Consider the following 16,331-nt stretch of genomic DNA (forward strand, 5'->3'; position numbering starts at 1 on the left):
AATAATAATAATAATAATAAAAGTTAGCCAGATGCAGTGTCACATGCTTGTAGTCCTAGCTACTCAGAAGGCTGAGATGGGAGGATCGCTTGAGCCCAGGAGTTCCAGGCTGCAATGTGCTGTGATCATGTCACTGCACTCCAGCCTGGGTAGAACAAGACCCTGTCTCAAAAAAAATTTTTATATATATAAATATATGTGTGTGTGTGTGTGTATACACACACACACATGCCTAAAGTAGAGTGTAGGCATAACATAATCTAGTCAATCAATATTGTTAAATGAGTGAATGGTTTACTATGGTTTATTTCCTGGTTGTGATTATGTTATACAAAAGTTAGAATATTAGACTCTCAGGATAGTAGGACTCTTGCAAGTCATCTAGTCCAATTACTCATCTAGTGTTTGCATTCCTTCTACAAATATTTCTTAAGAGAATCATCTATCATATACCACTGATCAGATTCAGCAGGTCTAGGACAGAGCTCCAGATTCTGCATCAATAACAAAGATACCAAGTGATTCTGATGAATGCCGAAGTTTGTGAACTATTTTGCAATATCCCTACAAAGAGGTCATCCAGCCTAGGTCTGAATTCTTCCCCTAACAGGTAACTACTGTCTGAGACTGTATCTAGATAGCAATGAGTTTTAGAAAGTTCTTTTTTTATAACTGAAGAACTTCTCCACCCACTGGTCTTAGTTTGATCCATTAAGTCTATTCAGAACAAATGCCTTTTCAACGCAGCGGACGTTAAAGTAGTTGAACACAATCAATATGCTGAATACAGTTTTCAGTGTACCTCCAGTTTTCTCTTGTCAATGTTCAATATTGGAGACTGAATATACACAAAACGGCCAGACCATATGATAGTAGACACTGACCTACAATTTCTGCAATAGCCAGTCCTGAAAGCCAAACCACAAGTCTGCAGCAATCTGCCCAGAATGGTCAGAACTGACTGCCAGCTTCCCTCATTTTTGCCCCCACTTCCAACTCAGGATCAACTGGAGAAAGCCAAATACGCTTGCCAAATATGCTCCCCAAACCAATCATACAGGATGCCCCACTTCCGGTTGTCCTGCCTCCAGCGTCCCCATGCCAACAGCTTCCAGTCACAGCAGACGGGAAACCTTCCCCCTTTTTTCATTATAAAGGTTTCCCACTCCTTTGCCTGCCTATGAGTCTCTGCCAAAAGCAAATGATGGTGTGTAACTCCCTTGGTATAGCAAGCTCTGAATGAATAGCTTTCAGTTGTTCTCATTTGGGTGGTCTCTGTTTATTTTCACAAACATTATTTCCACTAATATTATTTCCTTCTTTTGCTTCTAAAGATGGTTTTTCTCCACTCTAGACTCAGTACCTGGCATACCACCTGAAAAATACCAGATGTCTAATATACACGTGTTGAATGAATGAAAAAATGAATAACTATGGTAAAATTTTCAGACTCTTTATAATCCTGATGGCTCTCCTTTGAACCAGTTCTTATTTATAGATTTCATCCTTGAAATGTACCATTCAGCATGTTAACATAATACCACAGGTATGTTCTAATCATCTCAGAGAAAGTCCCTCACATCCTTTGTTTCAGGTGCCATATACTTTTATTCATGAGCTGTCTTTGGGAGAGGGAAGAGTAAAACACTGATACACCGTTTCAGGGTGAGTTTATTCTTCTCTAACAATCTTATTTCTTTTTCATGCACGCTGAGTAAGCCACCTATTCACTATCTTCTGCTTGTTTTTTTAGGGGGGGGTCCAAGGGTAGGGCTTTATATTTGTCCTTATTAAATTTCAGCTTGATAGCTTCAGCCTTTCAATGTGGGTCATCATCACTGTTCTCTGAGCAAACATTCATATAAGCACTGTGTTAGGTGCTGGGAAAATGAAGACACAAGATCAACTGTCTGTCCACAGAAGGAGACTTGCAAGGCAGACAGGCAAGCAGAATAAAAGACCGATGGATCCACGAAGGCTCCTTAGAAAGGAGGGGTGCTGAATACAGGCTTGGTGGGGGCTACCACAGAACTCTTCCTAAATGAGGTAACATCTGAGCTTGTATTTGGGATCCTGTTTCTGCCAGAGAATACATTCATGATATCTTCCAGCTTTGTGTCAGCTGCAGGTTTGATAAGCATTATCTGTTTTTCATATATATACACACACACACACACCATTTATATATATGAAATAAATACTTATAAAATATGTTATACATATATAATATGTACAAATATATATGAAATATATATATACAATAAGAAATATATATATTTTATATAAGTCATTAATAAAATGCCATAAAAGACAGAATAAAAGACAGACTCCTATGGCATTCCCTACCAAGCCCTTCAGAGTGACAGTGATCAGTTGAGTTTTTAAAAGTTATAATCAAATACTAATCCATTTAATTAACCTTGCAATTTTTTCTTTCCCACAAAAATATCATGAAAAAGCCCTGTAAAATGTCGTGCCAAAGCCCTAATACAACTCTATCTGTTATGTTTCCCTGATGCCCCAGCATATTAACCCTGTGAGCCCAGTGAGGCTGGTCTGCTATGCAGAGGGTCCGGGCACCCCACCGAGTCCTGACAGCTACTGCTTCCTCTCTGGATGCCCACAAACCACAGATAATCTCTTCCAGAGTCTTACCTAAGATTAAGTCAACCTCAGTTTTACATCAGACTCAGCTTTTTGTCAAACTTAATATTCCCTTTTGAAATTCAATTGTTCAGTCTTCTAGTGTATCTTCTGCTCTTCGGTTTTTCAGGTAATTACTAGCAGTTCAGCTGTCTTGCTATCATCAATATTTGCTCCTAAATCTAGTGAACTTTAAAATAAAATTAAAGGGCTTGGTTTATCCTCCTTCACATAGCTGGGCAATAACATTATTTATATTTTCCTTAACGTTAACTTCTTTTAGTCAAATGCTAACACTATGCTAAGTACTTTCCTGTACTTCCTCTCAGGGATCCTCACAACATCCCCATAAAGTAGGTGTTAACCTAACTTTAGAAAAGTTGATTGAGGAGCTAAAAAAGAAAAAAAATCCTCTGAGTCTTCCAGCTTTGGACATTGGGTGAGTTGTGTGAGATATATTACTTAAGACGTGCAAACTCTAGTCCTTACAGGTGGGTTTATCCTTGGGAACAATTCACAAAGGAAGGATCCTAGGGTCAGGCCAAATCCTCCTGCATTAATCCTTCAATTCACTAAGCCAGAAGGGAAGAGGCCCACAAACCTCCAGGGGACATACCCATCTGGGAGCCTAGAGTCTAGACATCAGGATATCCACCTTGGAGATGAAGAGGGAGCAAAATAGAAAACTGGCGATATAAATGGTGGTAATAGTGGACAGTATATTGGGAAGGGGCATGGGAATCGAGGAGAGAGACACACTCAGAGTAAAAAGAGCCGGAGTAAGATACATGGACCTATATGGAGGTGGCCCAGAGCAATCCTGTGGCCTGTGGGCTTTCATTCAACCCAAGGTCCTTTAACATATGGGCTTATGTGCTAGTTCTTAAAAGGACAGACCTTCATCGGACAGATTGCTCTGATGACCATATCACTTGTTAGCCAAACCAGGACAATTGTGAAAGTGAAAGGGGCACTAATAATAATTATGTCAGGGCATTGGGTGTAAACAGTGATTGTTCTGGGCAAACTGGGATGTAGGGTGAGCCTACCTATCACCAATCTAGAAACTAGAGGTGCAGAGACAGGTTTGTGGAAAAAAAAAAAAAAAAAGAGTGAATTCAGTTTGGGACATGTGAAATATCTGAATAGAAATGAGTCTGGAGCTTGGGAGAGAGAAGAGAGGGTGTAAAAGACAAATATGGAAGTCACGATGGAGAGGAGGGAGGGAGGGAGAGAAGAAGGGAGAGAGCAGCACAGAGAAAGGAGGACAGGGGACTGTTTCATGAGACATGGAATAGTTTAAGAAAATGAGTTTCCAAAATGCTGATGAGCAATCATTAGGTCTTGTTCAAAATCTTTTAATGAAACTCATTGGAAAATATATTAAATACTTATTTGCCTTCATTAACAGGCTATACTAAATATAATTTAACTTTTCCAGGGTGGCTCACACCCTATTCTGCATGTCAAATACAGTATTAATCAAAGACAGAAACAAGACGAACTGGGGAGGGCCTCCAGAAGTCCTTGAACCCACTTTCATACACACGTCTGTGATGTCGTCTGCCCTTTACTCAACTGTCTCTCCTAAAACAGTAAAAGGGAGGATTTATTACTTTATGTCACTTAGGTCGTAGTTTCATGGGTAGTCTTGTTCAAAATTAATTACTGAATCATAGATAAAAATAGCTTTTCCTCAAGCACTTCTCTTGTTACCCAAAAAATGTTATTTACTGTCATCATTAGCATTTGCTGACTTAGCAGCATTTAAATGCCTACTTTTACTGCATAATTGAGATGGAGGCTCATGTGTAGTCCATTCTTTTCGCTCATTTGCAATGAGCTTAATGCTGGGACTTGGACGAAGTATGAACCTCACTATCCCAAAAAAGGGTGCTTAAATGTACCTAACAAAGGCTTTGTTCTAAAGCCTTCATCATAATCACAAAAGGAAGACATTTATGGAAATGAAGTGCAATGCCATAGCCTCCAAGTCCTTATCAATGCGTTGTCAGAATCCTAGGCACATAAAATGTAAAATCTCATTTTTTTAATGCTCTAAAAAGAGCAGAAGATCTGTTAAAATACCTCTGTTATAGATATTTTCTGTCATAATTTTTCACATTCTAAAGTAACCTCTTGGTCCAGAGACTGAAGGAGGAGAGAAGCTAGCGACGGTGAAATATTAATAGGCACTAACCTCTTTCTTCAGGGTGATCTTTACAATTATCTAGAAATATAAATAGCTTCACTCTCCTCATAAACTTGTGTATCTGAAGTCTTAATGCATATTAATACAAACATATGATACCATTAATAATAAACAAATATTTATCTACACATGCATTACTTGGTCCTGTAAGCCAGCCTCTAGGACAATTAAAATTCCCTATCGCCATAAGGTCTATTTGAGAGACTTCAGTGTTAGTACACATGAGGAGTCATTTTATCCATTTACTATTTAAACCTGGAGTTTGGCTGTTTCACTACATCCCAACACGGGAGAACTAGGCATGCATTGATAAAATCTGTTTTTCTAATACTAGACAATTTTTAAAGAAAGATACTGCTTCCTGAATGTCAGAAATTTCCAACGAAACTTCTCATGTCAGCTTATGCTGGTTAATTCTAATTCCATATCTGAAGCCTAAGCTTCTGAGCTCCAGACTTCTATGTCAGCCACCTTTTCAACACGGCATTTCCCTAGGATGGTTAGAAGTGTCTCAGAATTTCATGTGTTCAAAACAAAGCACTTGAGTTCCTACATCACAAGCCTGCCCCAACTCTAGTCCATGCCATGTCTTTAATTGGCACCAATGATACCAGTTGCTGTAGATAAAAATCCTTCTTGATCCTAGACTTGTGTTTCCCTCAAACCCCACAACAACAGTAAGTCCTACTGGCACTATATCCAATATAGTAATATATCCTAAATTCTGACCAATTCTCACCATATCCAAAGATAACACCCCAGTCTGAATCATCCTCATCACTTGTCTGCTAGTTGCCTACCCAATAGCCATCCTTCCTTTCTCCCATTGTAACAGAGCTCTGATGATATTCAGAATGGAAATGTGTCCAACTACAGAAGGAACAACTACATTTCCCAGCCTGCCTTGGAGCTAGGCATGGTCATGTAACAAAATCCATCCTGTGAAATGTAAGGGGAAGGTGCTATAAGACAACTTAAAAGAGGGCTGCAGCAGATGCTGTTGGTACCTACACATCCCTGATGCCGACCACGGCAGGGCACAATGGCCGGATTTCCTGTGGACAGGACCTGCATTCCTTCGCTGATATGTATTCTCTTGCCACTGGAGTCCTCCTTGCTGTCTTGTGACAGGTCAGAAGTGACAGGAAATTGAAACCCTCCTAGAAGCAACCTTCAACCAATGACTGTCAGAGATTAGTATATAAATATTCACTTTTTCCTTGGCTGGGAGAAGACTGAGAGATGTGATTTATACTGGGTTCCAGGGTTTCCCATCAAGAGTTAGCTCCAGTCACCCACAGTAGATCTCTCACTTTCCTTAGGTCTTTCTTCAAAGATTACCTAATCAGATTTATTCTGTAACTCTCTATTCCCCTAATCTGCTTAATTTTTCTTCAGGTGGGTGGCATTGTGACCATCACCACTCAAAATGTCTTGTTTCTCTTTGCTGTCTGAAGTCTCCCTTGGGGTTATTGGTGATTTGAGGCAAGATCTGGATATTCCTGGGTCCCTGGGCTATTGCCCCAGCTATGCCTCATACCCCAATCCCTCAGTTTCTCATATAAGTGGACACAGACTCTGTAGATAATCTGGTCAGCTTCCCTTACGAGTCAGCTGTTTTGCTGATCCATCAATTTTTTCCTATTCTTGAACCATTCTAAGTATTAATAGTATATAACTTGAGAATTATGAGATTAGCATAAGGTATTTGCAATTTTCTCTTTCTCTTTTATAGTGAAAACTTGAAGGCCATTTTGTTGTATGAATTCTATAGTACACCTAGCTCTATGTTGCCCATCTGTACACTCTAGCATTTGTACAGATTATGGTTATTCCATTGTACTATGGGTTGGCTAGTGGATTTCCCCATAAACAGTTATGCCATATGTGTTTGTGCTTTAGTATGACAATATGTAAAATATTTCCCTCATTCTATAACACTTTGTAAGAAGCAAGGACAACTTATAATTGCTTTTAGAGGAAAAAGGGAATAATAGCCAAATGTACCTTCTGATTTCAAGATACAACCTAACATAAATAACATTAAGAGGTGAAAACAGTGTATCTTGGTATGTTACTTTCAGAGACTCCATGAAAGCAAACTCTGATCTGTCTTGTCTCTGGCCCTGAAGCTATTCCTATATAACCATGCCCCATATGTTCTGCAATTAAAAAGGCAAGCCCTTGATATCCCAAATGTATCTATGAAAATAGTCCTGGATTTGACAAGATTCTATGAATGAGATCAATGGCTAAGGTATAATTTACAGAATAAAGGGTATAGTTAGAGATTCAGTAGAAAAAAAGTGAGACTTTGGTTGAAGATGGATGAACATGCACACATTTTACTCCCTTCCCAAATCCTACTAAAATAAAGCAAAGGGATATTTTTAACCCAGAAGATTAAACCTACAAGGACAAAAATAATGGAAGCTGGCAGAGAAGAAAGCCAAGAAGCAACCTATCTAGGTACTTCTGGAAGCAGGGGGTGAGCGTGAGCCTGAAAACAGGAGGAATGCCTAAGAAGGGGTTGAACTCCTAGAGTGCCTCACTGGCATTAGACTCAAAGTGTATTCTCTGGAGAGGGTGAAAGGGACAGGCTTTGGACTGAGGGAACCCCAGGCAGGGCCACCATACTGGAAAGTGAGGGGTTAAGGTCAACAGTACAAGTCTAAGTCCCCAGCCCCTTCCTCCTCAGCTCCCAAAATGCTAGCAGATGGGGTCTCTGGAATCTGATTAGCCTGAGACAAAAGACTGCAAGAGAGTGACTTGGGGTCCTGCAAGGAAACTGCCTAACCTGGTGACCACACAGTGAAGACTGCTGCCTATAAGCCGCACCATGTGCACACAAGCTTCCTACCAACTTCTATTCCATCACTCTCAAATATTAGCAAGCAGCCAGGGATCTCAGGCATTCGAGGAAAGCAGCTCACACAATGGACAAGGTAGGTCAAATACAAACAGAAAAACATTTTTAGAAGAAAACTCCAAAGAATTTATAATTAAGATACCAGATTTACTAACTCCAGGAAAAACAAAATGTGTCAGAAAGGAAAAGGAATCACAGTAGACAATATGGCTCTCAGGTGAGTAGTACTTATAAAGTCATAATAAGGCAAACAGAATATTGATCCAATCAAAATTATAGTGTACTGGGAGAATGGGGGATTGGGAAGTGTGAGTGTGTGTCTGTGGTAGAAATAAGTTAGTGGTGGGCATGAAAAATATCCACTGTGGAAGTCAATAGATAATGCTTAAAACGGAAAAATCAAGAAGTAGCAATATAAGCAAGTTATCTGAAGATATGAAGATAAATACTAAAAAAAAAAATGAGAATTGAAAGTGCTTGCCTCTGGGAGTAGAAAACTGGAAGGGAACAGGAAATTGCTGTTTTTTGGTAACAGTGACGGAGAAGCAAATGACTTCTTAAATTACATACACGTGAAACTAAGTAAAGAAAGACCTGGATAAATGTTCTTTTCATATAGAAAAGATATTTTAAAAAAGTAATCCATCATATATGCATCTGCTTATGCAGGGAAAATGACATTTTTAAAAACAACACTCCAGAATTCACATATTTTGGGACTCTATGAATGTTTTTCATTGACTTTAGCATTGCTTAATGCATTTGTGGAACTCCTATTTAGAATGATCTTCAGAGATAAGTTTATTAAATATAAGCTTTAATAATCTTAAATATATTAAACTGCATAGCCCATTGGCTGGGGGCCATGCTTAGCCCTTAGGGAGGTGAAGCTGCACTGTAGTTGGCAGACAGATTTCTCTGAAAAAGCTAATTGATTTCACTTTTAGAGTAGCAGACTCTGGGAGGAAGGCTGAGCTGTGGAGAAGTTGTCAAGGTTTGAGGAGAGGCACAAATTGAAGGATATGGAGAATTACACCAGGGCCACACCCACAGAATGACTGGAGTTAAGATAAGAAACAAATTGGAATTGATAACAGAAAAATGTTGCTATAAGAAGAGATAATTTCAAACATTTCTAATTCATATTTTTAGTAATAGTCAAGGCTACATAAAACAAAAGTGATTTACTATATAAAAGTAACAACAAAAAAGTTGTTCTTGGAAATAAAAAACATGGTTGCCAAACCAACAGGCAGTAAATAACAGAATGTAATCACTGGTGAACTAAAAATGAGATAACACAAGAAATTCTTCCTGAACATAGAGCAAAAACAGACAATGATGGAAATTATGAGAGAAAAGAAAAAGTCATGGGAATTCCAGGAGATGAGAATGAAACAAGATAGTGGAGAATTATTAATCAAAGAAACAAGAAAATTTTACTGGGCCGAAGAGATTTGAATCTTTAGCATAAAAGTGCATACCAAATGCTGTGCAGGATCTTTGGAAAAGGATTAATACCTTGAAAGTTATCCTGGTAAATTTGTAAATTCCAAGAATAAAGAGAAAATCTTGTAACCTCCAGACAAGAAAAGGAAGGAAGGAAGGAAGGAAGGAAGGAAAGAAGGAAGGAAGGAAGGAAGGAAGGAAGGAAGGAAGGAAGGAAGGAAGGAAGGAAGGAAGGAAGGAAGGAAAGAGAGAGAGTGAGAGAGAAGAAAGAGAGAAGCTAAGAGAGAGAACGAGAGTGCAACTGGACTTTCCCTCCGCAACACCCAATGCTTTACGATAACAGTATTAATGTTACAGAGTTCCTGTATGAAAGTAAAAATAGGCCATTTTGGACTATAAGAAATTAAGGAGTATATCATTCATGTTCATTTTTATAAAAAAGATTAACTAAGGAAGTATTTCAAATTAAAAATGAATCCATTTTTTAAAAAATCAGGAACAGGCAAATTTTGTATACAGATAACAGTAATGAGCAATGCAGTCAAAACTATAGTTGTTTAAAAAAAGGATTTTTAAAGTAAAAGAGGAATAAAATCAAATTAATGGCAATCAGGAATTAGAAATACAGATTACTTCAACAGAAGCTTGGAGGTGGGATAAGAAAACAGGGAAGCAAAGGCATTATTAAACATCAAGTCTTATTAGGGCTGAGAGTAGTCAAAGATAGTTAAAATTCAGGTTAATTCAGTTGCCAAAAGATAAACACAAATTAAAAATTTTAAAAATATAAATAAAAAATTTATAAATTTGGGTGTAGATCCTCCAAGAGAAAGAGAGGATTAAAACAAAAAAACTAGATCAGCCTAAAAAATGTTGGGAAAGCAAAAAGGTCTAGCAAAAAGATTACATTATTGTTAAAATAATTGTTAAAATCCTCTTTTTAATGACAAAGATTCTCCAATTGGGGTATATATTTGTTAATCTAACCATATGGTATTTATAAGAGACACACTAAATATGATATAAAAAAGGCTGAAAACAAGCAGTGAATAAAGATATTAATATTATTGACTATCGTACATTAAAAAAGCAGGGATGGTAATATTAATATCAGGCAACAAATTCAAACAGAAAACATTAGCTTATAATTCTGATATTTTTATAATGTTAAATCATACACTGAGAAGATATAAAATCCCATGAACCTTGACATACTAGGCAATGGAACACTGAAATATGTAAAACAAAAACTGTTAGAAATACAAGAAAGGACTGGACAAACTACATGCATAATGAAGATCTTTCTTAGAATTTGACAGATCAAATAGACAAAATCAAGGTAATAGTGTATCTGAAAAACATAAAGTAAACATAATAATAACAATTAAAATGTTTGGTTACATATAGTATAACTTGTTAACCTTTTTATTCAACCAAAAGAGAATATATATTTGTTTTCAAATACCCAAAGGGCATTTATAAAAGTTCATGCAATAGACCACAAGAATAATCTTAATGAAACAGAGTCAAAATCACATAGTTCTATGACCATGGTAGTAGAAATATTAGAAAGTAATAATAAAAAGACAATGTAATGCCCCTAGAAATTATATTTCCTCAATATCTCTTCAGTCAAAGAGAATAACAAATTTGGAATAACAGACTATTTAGAAAATGACAGTGGGAACACTAACCCTATGGCAAGCAGCAAAGCTGTGCTCAGGAGGAACTTCAGCCTTAAATGTTTTTATTATTTAAAGAAATCCAGAAATCATAAAAATTACTGAAGTAAATTTTTCAACTCAACAATCAGAAGAAGATAAAATAAATCATAAGTGGGCAAATTAGTAACAGTAGAAATTAGAAAACAAAAACAGTAGAATAAGAAAACAAAAACAAAGCAAAATATAGAGATAGTTCTCTTAAAAAGGCCAATAAAAGATATCATGTATTCTTTCTATTATACAATATGTACAATATAAAATACATAATATGTAATATATAGCCTATATTATAACTATGTTCTAGAAATACACTCTAAAAACAAAAAGGGCAAACATATAAAGATGACGTTACAAGGAATTTAGATTGATTATTATGGCACAAATACAAATACCTATAATTGAGAGAAATAATGGATAAATTAAAATCGAACCCTATTATAACTATGATGTCAGAGAATAATGATTCACTCACACTGTAAACCTTCTGTGTAAAAGCTCACACTTCAGGTCTTTGTACTTTCTGTTCCTACTCTCTCTAACTTTCTCCACCCATATACAATCTCTGCTCAAATGTTGGCAGAGCATCTTTGTTTGACCACCCCATTCACACTGTTTCTCTCATCCTTAGCCTGCTTTATTTTTGTTCATATCACCATATGATATATATGTTTATTATCTGTCTCTTCCACTCAGGTATAAGCTCCTTGATAAACAGTTTTTGTCCATTTTGTTCACTGCTATTTTCCTGGTCCCTAGACCAGTGAGTGGCTCATAGCAGACTTGAAATAAATATTTGTGAAAGGAAGGCTGCTACATAAAACATTTCTGTGTATTTAGGTGGCATGGTTTGATAAGCTGTACATCAAGTCCTAGATCATGAGATTCTATTATACTTATAGTCTAGATTTTTACATATTTCTCAATAGCATGAGAGACAGACAGAGGCAAAGCCAACCTAAGCTACCCTTGCTTTGGAGACCATGGTAGACAATGTCTCATCCCATGTCTGCTATGATGAGTGGAATACTTTCTTGGGGAAACCTGTAGTAATTCTCACTAAATTCTGGTTTGTAACTACATGGTACTCAAACACTAGAGTTCCTAACTAAATTCTAAGTTCTCCAAGGAAAAGGTATGTTTCTTAGTGATTTTTGTATGAACCATAGGGCGTAGAACTGTGTCTGGCATATATTCAGTACTCAATACTTCTTTTCAAAAGAATGCATAAAGAGAAATAGCATTCCCCATAGCCTCAGATTTGCAGGAGTAAAGTGATATCTGGTACTCAGCCTTAGGTTCAAGACCTTCAATCTGCATCTTCGCCCTTAGTGCCATCGTCATACCAGGAATCCAACACATGCTCAATCTAGAATCCTAACCTGGCTCTGCTACTGGATACTAGTCAGGCCGCTCCCTGCATCTCATTGTCATCCACTTCCAACGTAGGGATGAATACAGGGATGCCAGTCAGACATATCCGAACTCAAACCCTACTTTCTCCAAAAACAGGTGTACATTCTGGGGCAAGTTCCTGCTTTCTTTGTCTCTCTTTCCACCTTCCTGAGCCTCAAGTGTGGCAGAGGCTGCTCATTATCCACCAATATCCATTCTTCTTCCTTTATCATAGAACTTCCAAGCTTCAGCTGGCTGTATGGCTGCCCAGTTAGAAACCACATTACCCAGCCTTTCTTGCTGCTACCCCTAATACTGGGACTAAGTTCTGGCCAATGGAAAATGAAGAGAAGTGAGATCTGCCACTTCCATGTCATAGTCTTAAAAGGAAAGGTCTTACTCCCTCCTCTTGCCCGTTCCCTTCCCTCTGGCAGGAGTAGAGTCATGATGACAGAGCACAGTCTGTCTGGTGGGAGCTGAGAGATGGAAATCATTTAGTGAAGATGGTTGAGCTGCCATACCAGTCCTGGTCTGCTTACCTCTGGACTAGCATATGAAATAGAAATAAACTTCAGTCTTATATAAGCCACTGTATTTTGGGATCTCTTTGTTACAAGAGCTTAGACTGTACTTGAATATACTTAGTTTTCTTAGTTGTAAAATGAGAATGATACTTAGCAAGGCTGTTATAAGGAGGGGTATGCAGTAGAAGATAAAGAAGTGATAGTTATCATTATCCAGACTTGTACAGCTTTCTTTTAGCCTGACATCAAAGTCAAGGTCTGAGCATAAGCACTGAAAATGAGACACCTGGAGTGGTGTGACTAGTGCCAAAGTCATTCACAATCAAGATTAGGCAATATAGCACCACCCATTCAACTCTCAACACTGAATCTCTGGGGTCAACCAGTGGCCATTTGGCTGGCAAAACAAAAGGAAGAGAAACCTTTGTGGTGCTAGTAGCAGAGGAGGGTGGGGGACTGATATTTGTAATTTGATTAATTTTCTACTATGGCAAATGCTATACAAATTTTATTCCTTATCTCTTTGAAACTTTTGGTAAAATATCTAGTTCCTGTTGCTGTTTCGTGGAGCTGGATCTCTTTTGAGGCTATGTTTTAAGTGTTGAGTTCTGTCTTCAGGGGCAAGAGTAGAGGAAAACTTGAGTTACTTGATGTAGCAAAAAAGGGGCAATCTGGCCAAGAGTTGGTAACTGGCCAAGAGTTGGCACTGTGGTAACATAAGAGCATGTGAGGCCTGGGCACTCATCACCCTGACACTGGATGAAGTCATTAAAAGATGGAAAATAGTGACTTTTAAGTGCAGATTCACAGAGTCGAAATTGGAAAGACTCACACATTCTTAATTATAATCACCTGAAATTTATCCCCACCCTCCTAACCAAAAATAATTGGAACGTCCTTCTATTAATAGCAAATTTGAAAACTCATGTTTCATCAGGGAGATTTTGGCATAATTAAGTATCCACTTATTAAATAAAAATTTCTTAGCACTTACCCCATTGCATTATGGGCTTGGTTCTCCATGTCAACAAACTGCTACATCTGGTTTATATTTCTTGATTTTTAATCTGTTGGGGGAAAAATAATCTAAATTCCTAAAATGCTTACATTTATTAACTTATACAACATGAAAATATTGCTATTGGCAAAAAACCACTTAGTATGAGTTTTTCTGAGTACAGTAGCCCTTGGTTCTACAAAACGTAGAAACTTGGGCTTTTTTTTTTGTTTGTTTCCATGCACTTATGTATGGGCTTAGCAGTGACTTGAAATAAGGGGTACTGACTGAAATGAACATCCATTTACTACTTACTGAACAGCAGCTTGGTACTAGGTACTTTACCAAGTAAAGTGCTCAGTACAAAAGGATGAGTAAAATAGAATTCCTATTCAAGAGGAGTTCTAGCTAGATGTTCTCAAAATTTCTATTCTGGTGGCTCTCCTAAAGGTTTGCCTTTATTTGAGTACCGTCTTTCTTTGGCCCGTTCTGTGTTTTGTTAGAATGAATATACCATGAGATGTAAGAAAAAAATACTAAGAATCACCTTAAAATAGAAGTCTTAAAAGTCTTAAGTGGCTCTCTGTGCACTGGCTCACTTCTTGACAAAATAGGATGTTAGTACTTGCCAAAAGTAAAAACATGTTTTTCTGAGCAACAAGATTTTAGTTAAAAAATAATCTATGAGGATAAATAGACAAAGTATTGAAAAGGACTTCAACTCCTCCGAATCACTGAATAAAAGTCAATTAAACAGCATTCAGCGTGGTCGAAAGAGGAGGAAGTCTCGGCTCACATCACTTCCAAATCAAAGGAATTTAAGAGTAACCCTGAAATTGAGGGCACAGCCGAAGGGCTGGGCGAGGAGCGAGTATGGTGAAGACTAACTTGACCAGAACGAACAGGTGGATAAAAAATTTCAATTTCTCAATCCCTAACTTTAATGTCAGGGAAACTGAGGCACAGACAAGTTTAGTGACTTGCCCAGGACCACACAGCTAGAACCTAGACTTTCCAAGGTAGGGAGAATCTCTGCTGTGGATTCCGCAAGGGCTCTATCTACCCGTCCTCGCGTCCCGGGCTCTACCTACCCGGCCACTCCCGGCCCCGCGCGGTTCCAACCCAGCCTCCCGCAGAGCGGCCGCCCTCGGGGCGCCCCCGCCCGGTTCCACCGCACACGCCAGCCGGGGCCGGCCCTGCCGAGGGGCGAGGGCGAGGGTCGGGGGCGAGACGGAGCAGGGGGGGCCGGCGGCCGGTTACCTACGCTCTCCGCGGGAGGTCTGAGGACCGAGGAGCCCGACCGCCGGGGTCACCCCGAGGGGCCCCGCCGCCCGCCGCCCCGGCCCTCCCGCGGCTCGCCCGCCTGGGCCGTTGGAGCCTCTCCTTCCCCGCCTGCCTCGCCGCCGCTGGTTGCCAGGGCGACGCGTCCGGAACTCGCGCGGGCGGGGAGGGGGATGGGTGCGGCCCGTGGGGGCTCCGCCGCCGCCCCGAACTTCAGCCCGCGCCATCGCCACCTCGCTGTCCTGCAGTCGTGCGTCTGGTGTCTCCGCACTAGACGGAGGTGTGGTCCCACTGCCCAGCCCCGTGCCCGGCACCCATCCGCGCCCGAGAAATATTTGTTGCATGAATAAACCAAGTCTCGAGCTAACCAAGGAACGGCATAAATGGCTGGGAGTTCCGCTTCCAAGTTCCCTCCGTCCCCCCCCCCGGCCTTCTTTCCTCTTAACCAAACTCGAAATGGTATGAAAAAGAAACAGACTTGGGGTAAAGACAGCTGCTCTTCTCTTCACTAAAATGTCTTCCAGCTGGGAAGGGCTGGGTTTCTTTTAACTTCCTTGCTCAGTCCGTAGTTACTCGGGTAGTGATAACGGCCGCATTTGTACCTGTCTTTCCTGCACAGCACACTGGGTCCTTGAAAACTTGGCCAGCTACGAGGAGCAAACGGTATGGCCTCCTTTGGGGAGAAGGAAATAGCTTCTAAGTGGGGGAACTGGAACGAAACTCAAGGTGACTGACTCCAGATTCTTTCCATTTTCCATCAAGTTCTGAGAATAATTGATCACAGAATTTGCCCCACCCTCCTGATTTCATAGAGGAAATGACAAGAAAGAATATATATACACACCTATATATATAGTATACAGAATTTCTAATTCTTAAAATCTTTGATTTGCACTCCACTTTCATAACTTTCACATTAATTTGTTACTTTCATATGGCTATCAATTTAATACTGACCCACATCCTTCTGTCCTGGTTCCATCTGAATTTCATAAAACCATTTGCTGTTTTTTGACAAATTGAGTTTCATAGGTGAATTATGTACTCTAACCCAGGTTATTAGTTCTAATAAGTGTTTCACAGTTTTCATATTATGATTAAATTAAGCAGTAATCATTTCATCTTAACTTGAAACTTTTCGTTATTCTGAAAACCTTAGTCATAGTCTTTATTCTTGTCTGAATTGAATGGGTCAATATTTTTCCTAACCCAAAGAAAGGAAAATAGAACTAGGAACAAA

At 39.1% G+C, this 16,331-nt stretch overlaps 1 protein-coding gene across 2 annotated transcripts in view; it reads right to left on the reverse strand.

Annotated features, from left to right (window-relative positions):
• DEUP1 (deuterosome assembly protein 1) overlaps positions 1 to 15,743 on the reverse strand; it is an 82,653-nt gene extending 66,910 nt beyond the window's left edge. The window contains exons 1-2 of one of the 2 annotated variants that reach the window (XM_045557138.1): positions 15,694 to 15,743; positions 13,808 to 13,880 (exon numbers count right to left, since the gene is read on the reverse strand). In XM_045557138.1, coding sequence (XP_045413094.1) covers positions 13,808 to 13,836 — 29 coding nt within the window. In that variant the 5' untranslated portion in view covers positions 13,837 to 13,880; positions 15,694 to 15,743. Of the gene's footprint in view, positions 1 to 13,807; positions 13,881 to 14,901; positions 14,989 to 15,693 lie in introns of those variants that run through there. The other variant, XM_045557139.1, reaches the window with a different exon arrangement.
• Positions 15,744 to 16,331: the final 588 nt, after the last annotated feature.

This window comes from Lemur catta, chromosome 7 (assembly GCF_020740605.2).
Source record: "Lemur catta isolate mLemCat1 chromosome 7, mLemCat1.pri, whole genome shotgun sequence".
Lineage (NCBI taxonomy): Eukaryota > Metazoa > Chordata > Mammalia > Primates > Lemuridae > Lemur > Lemur catta.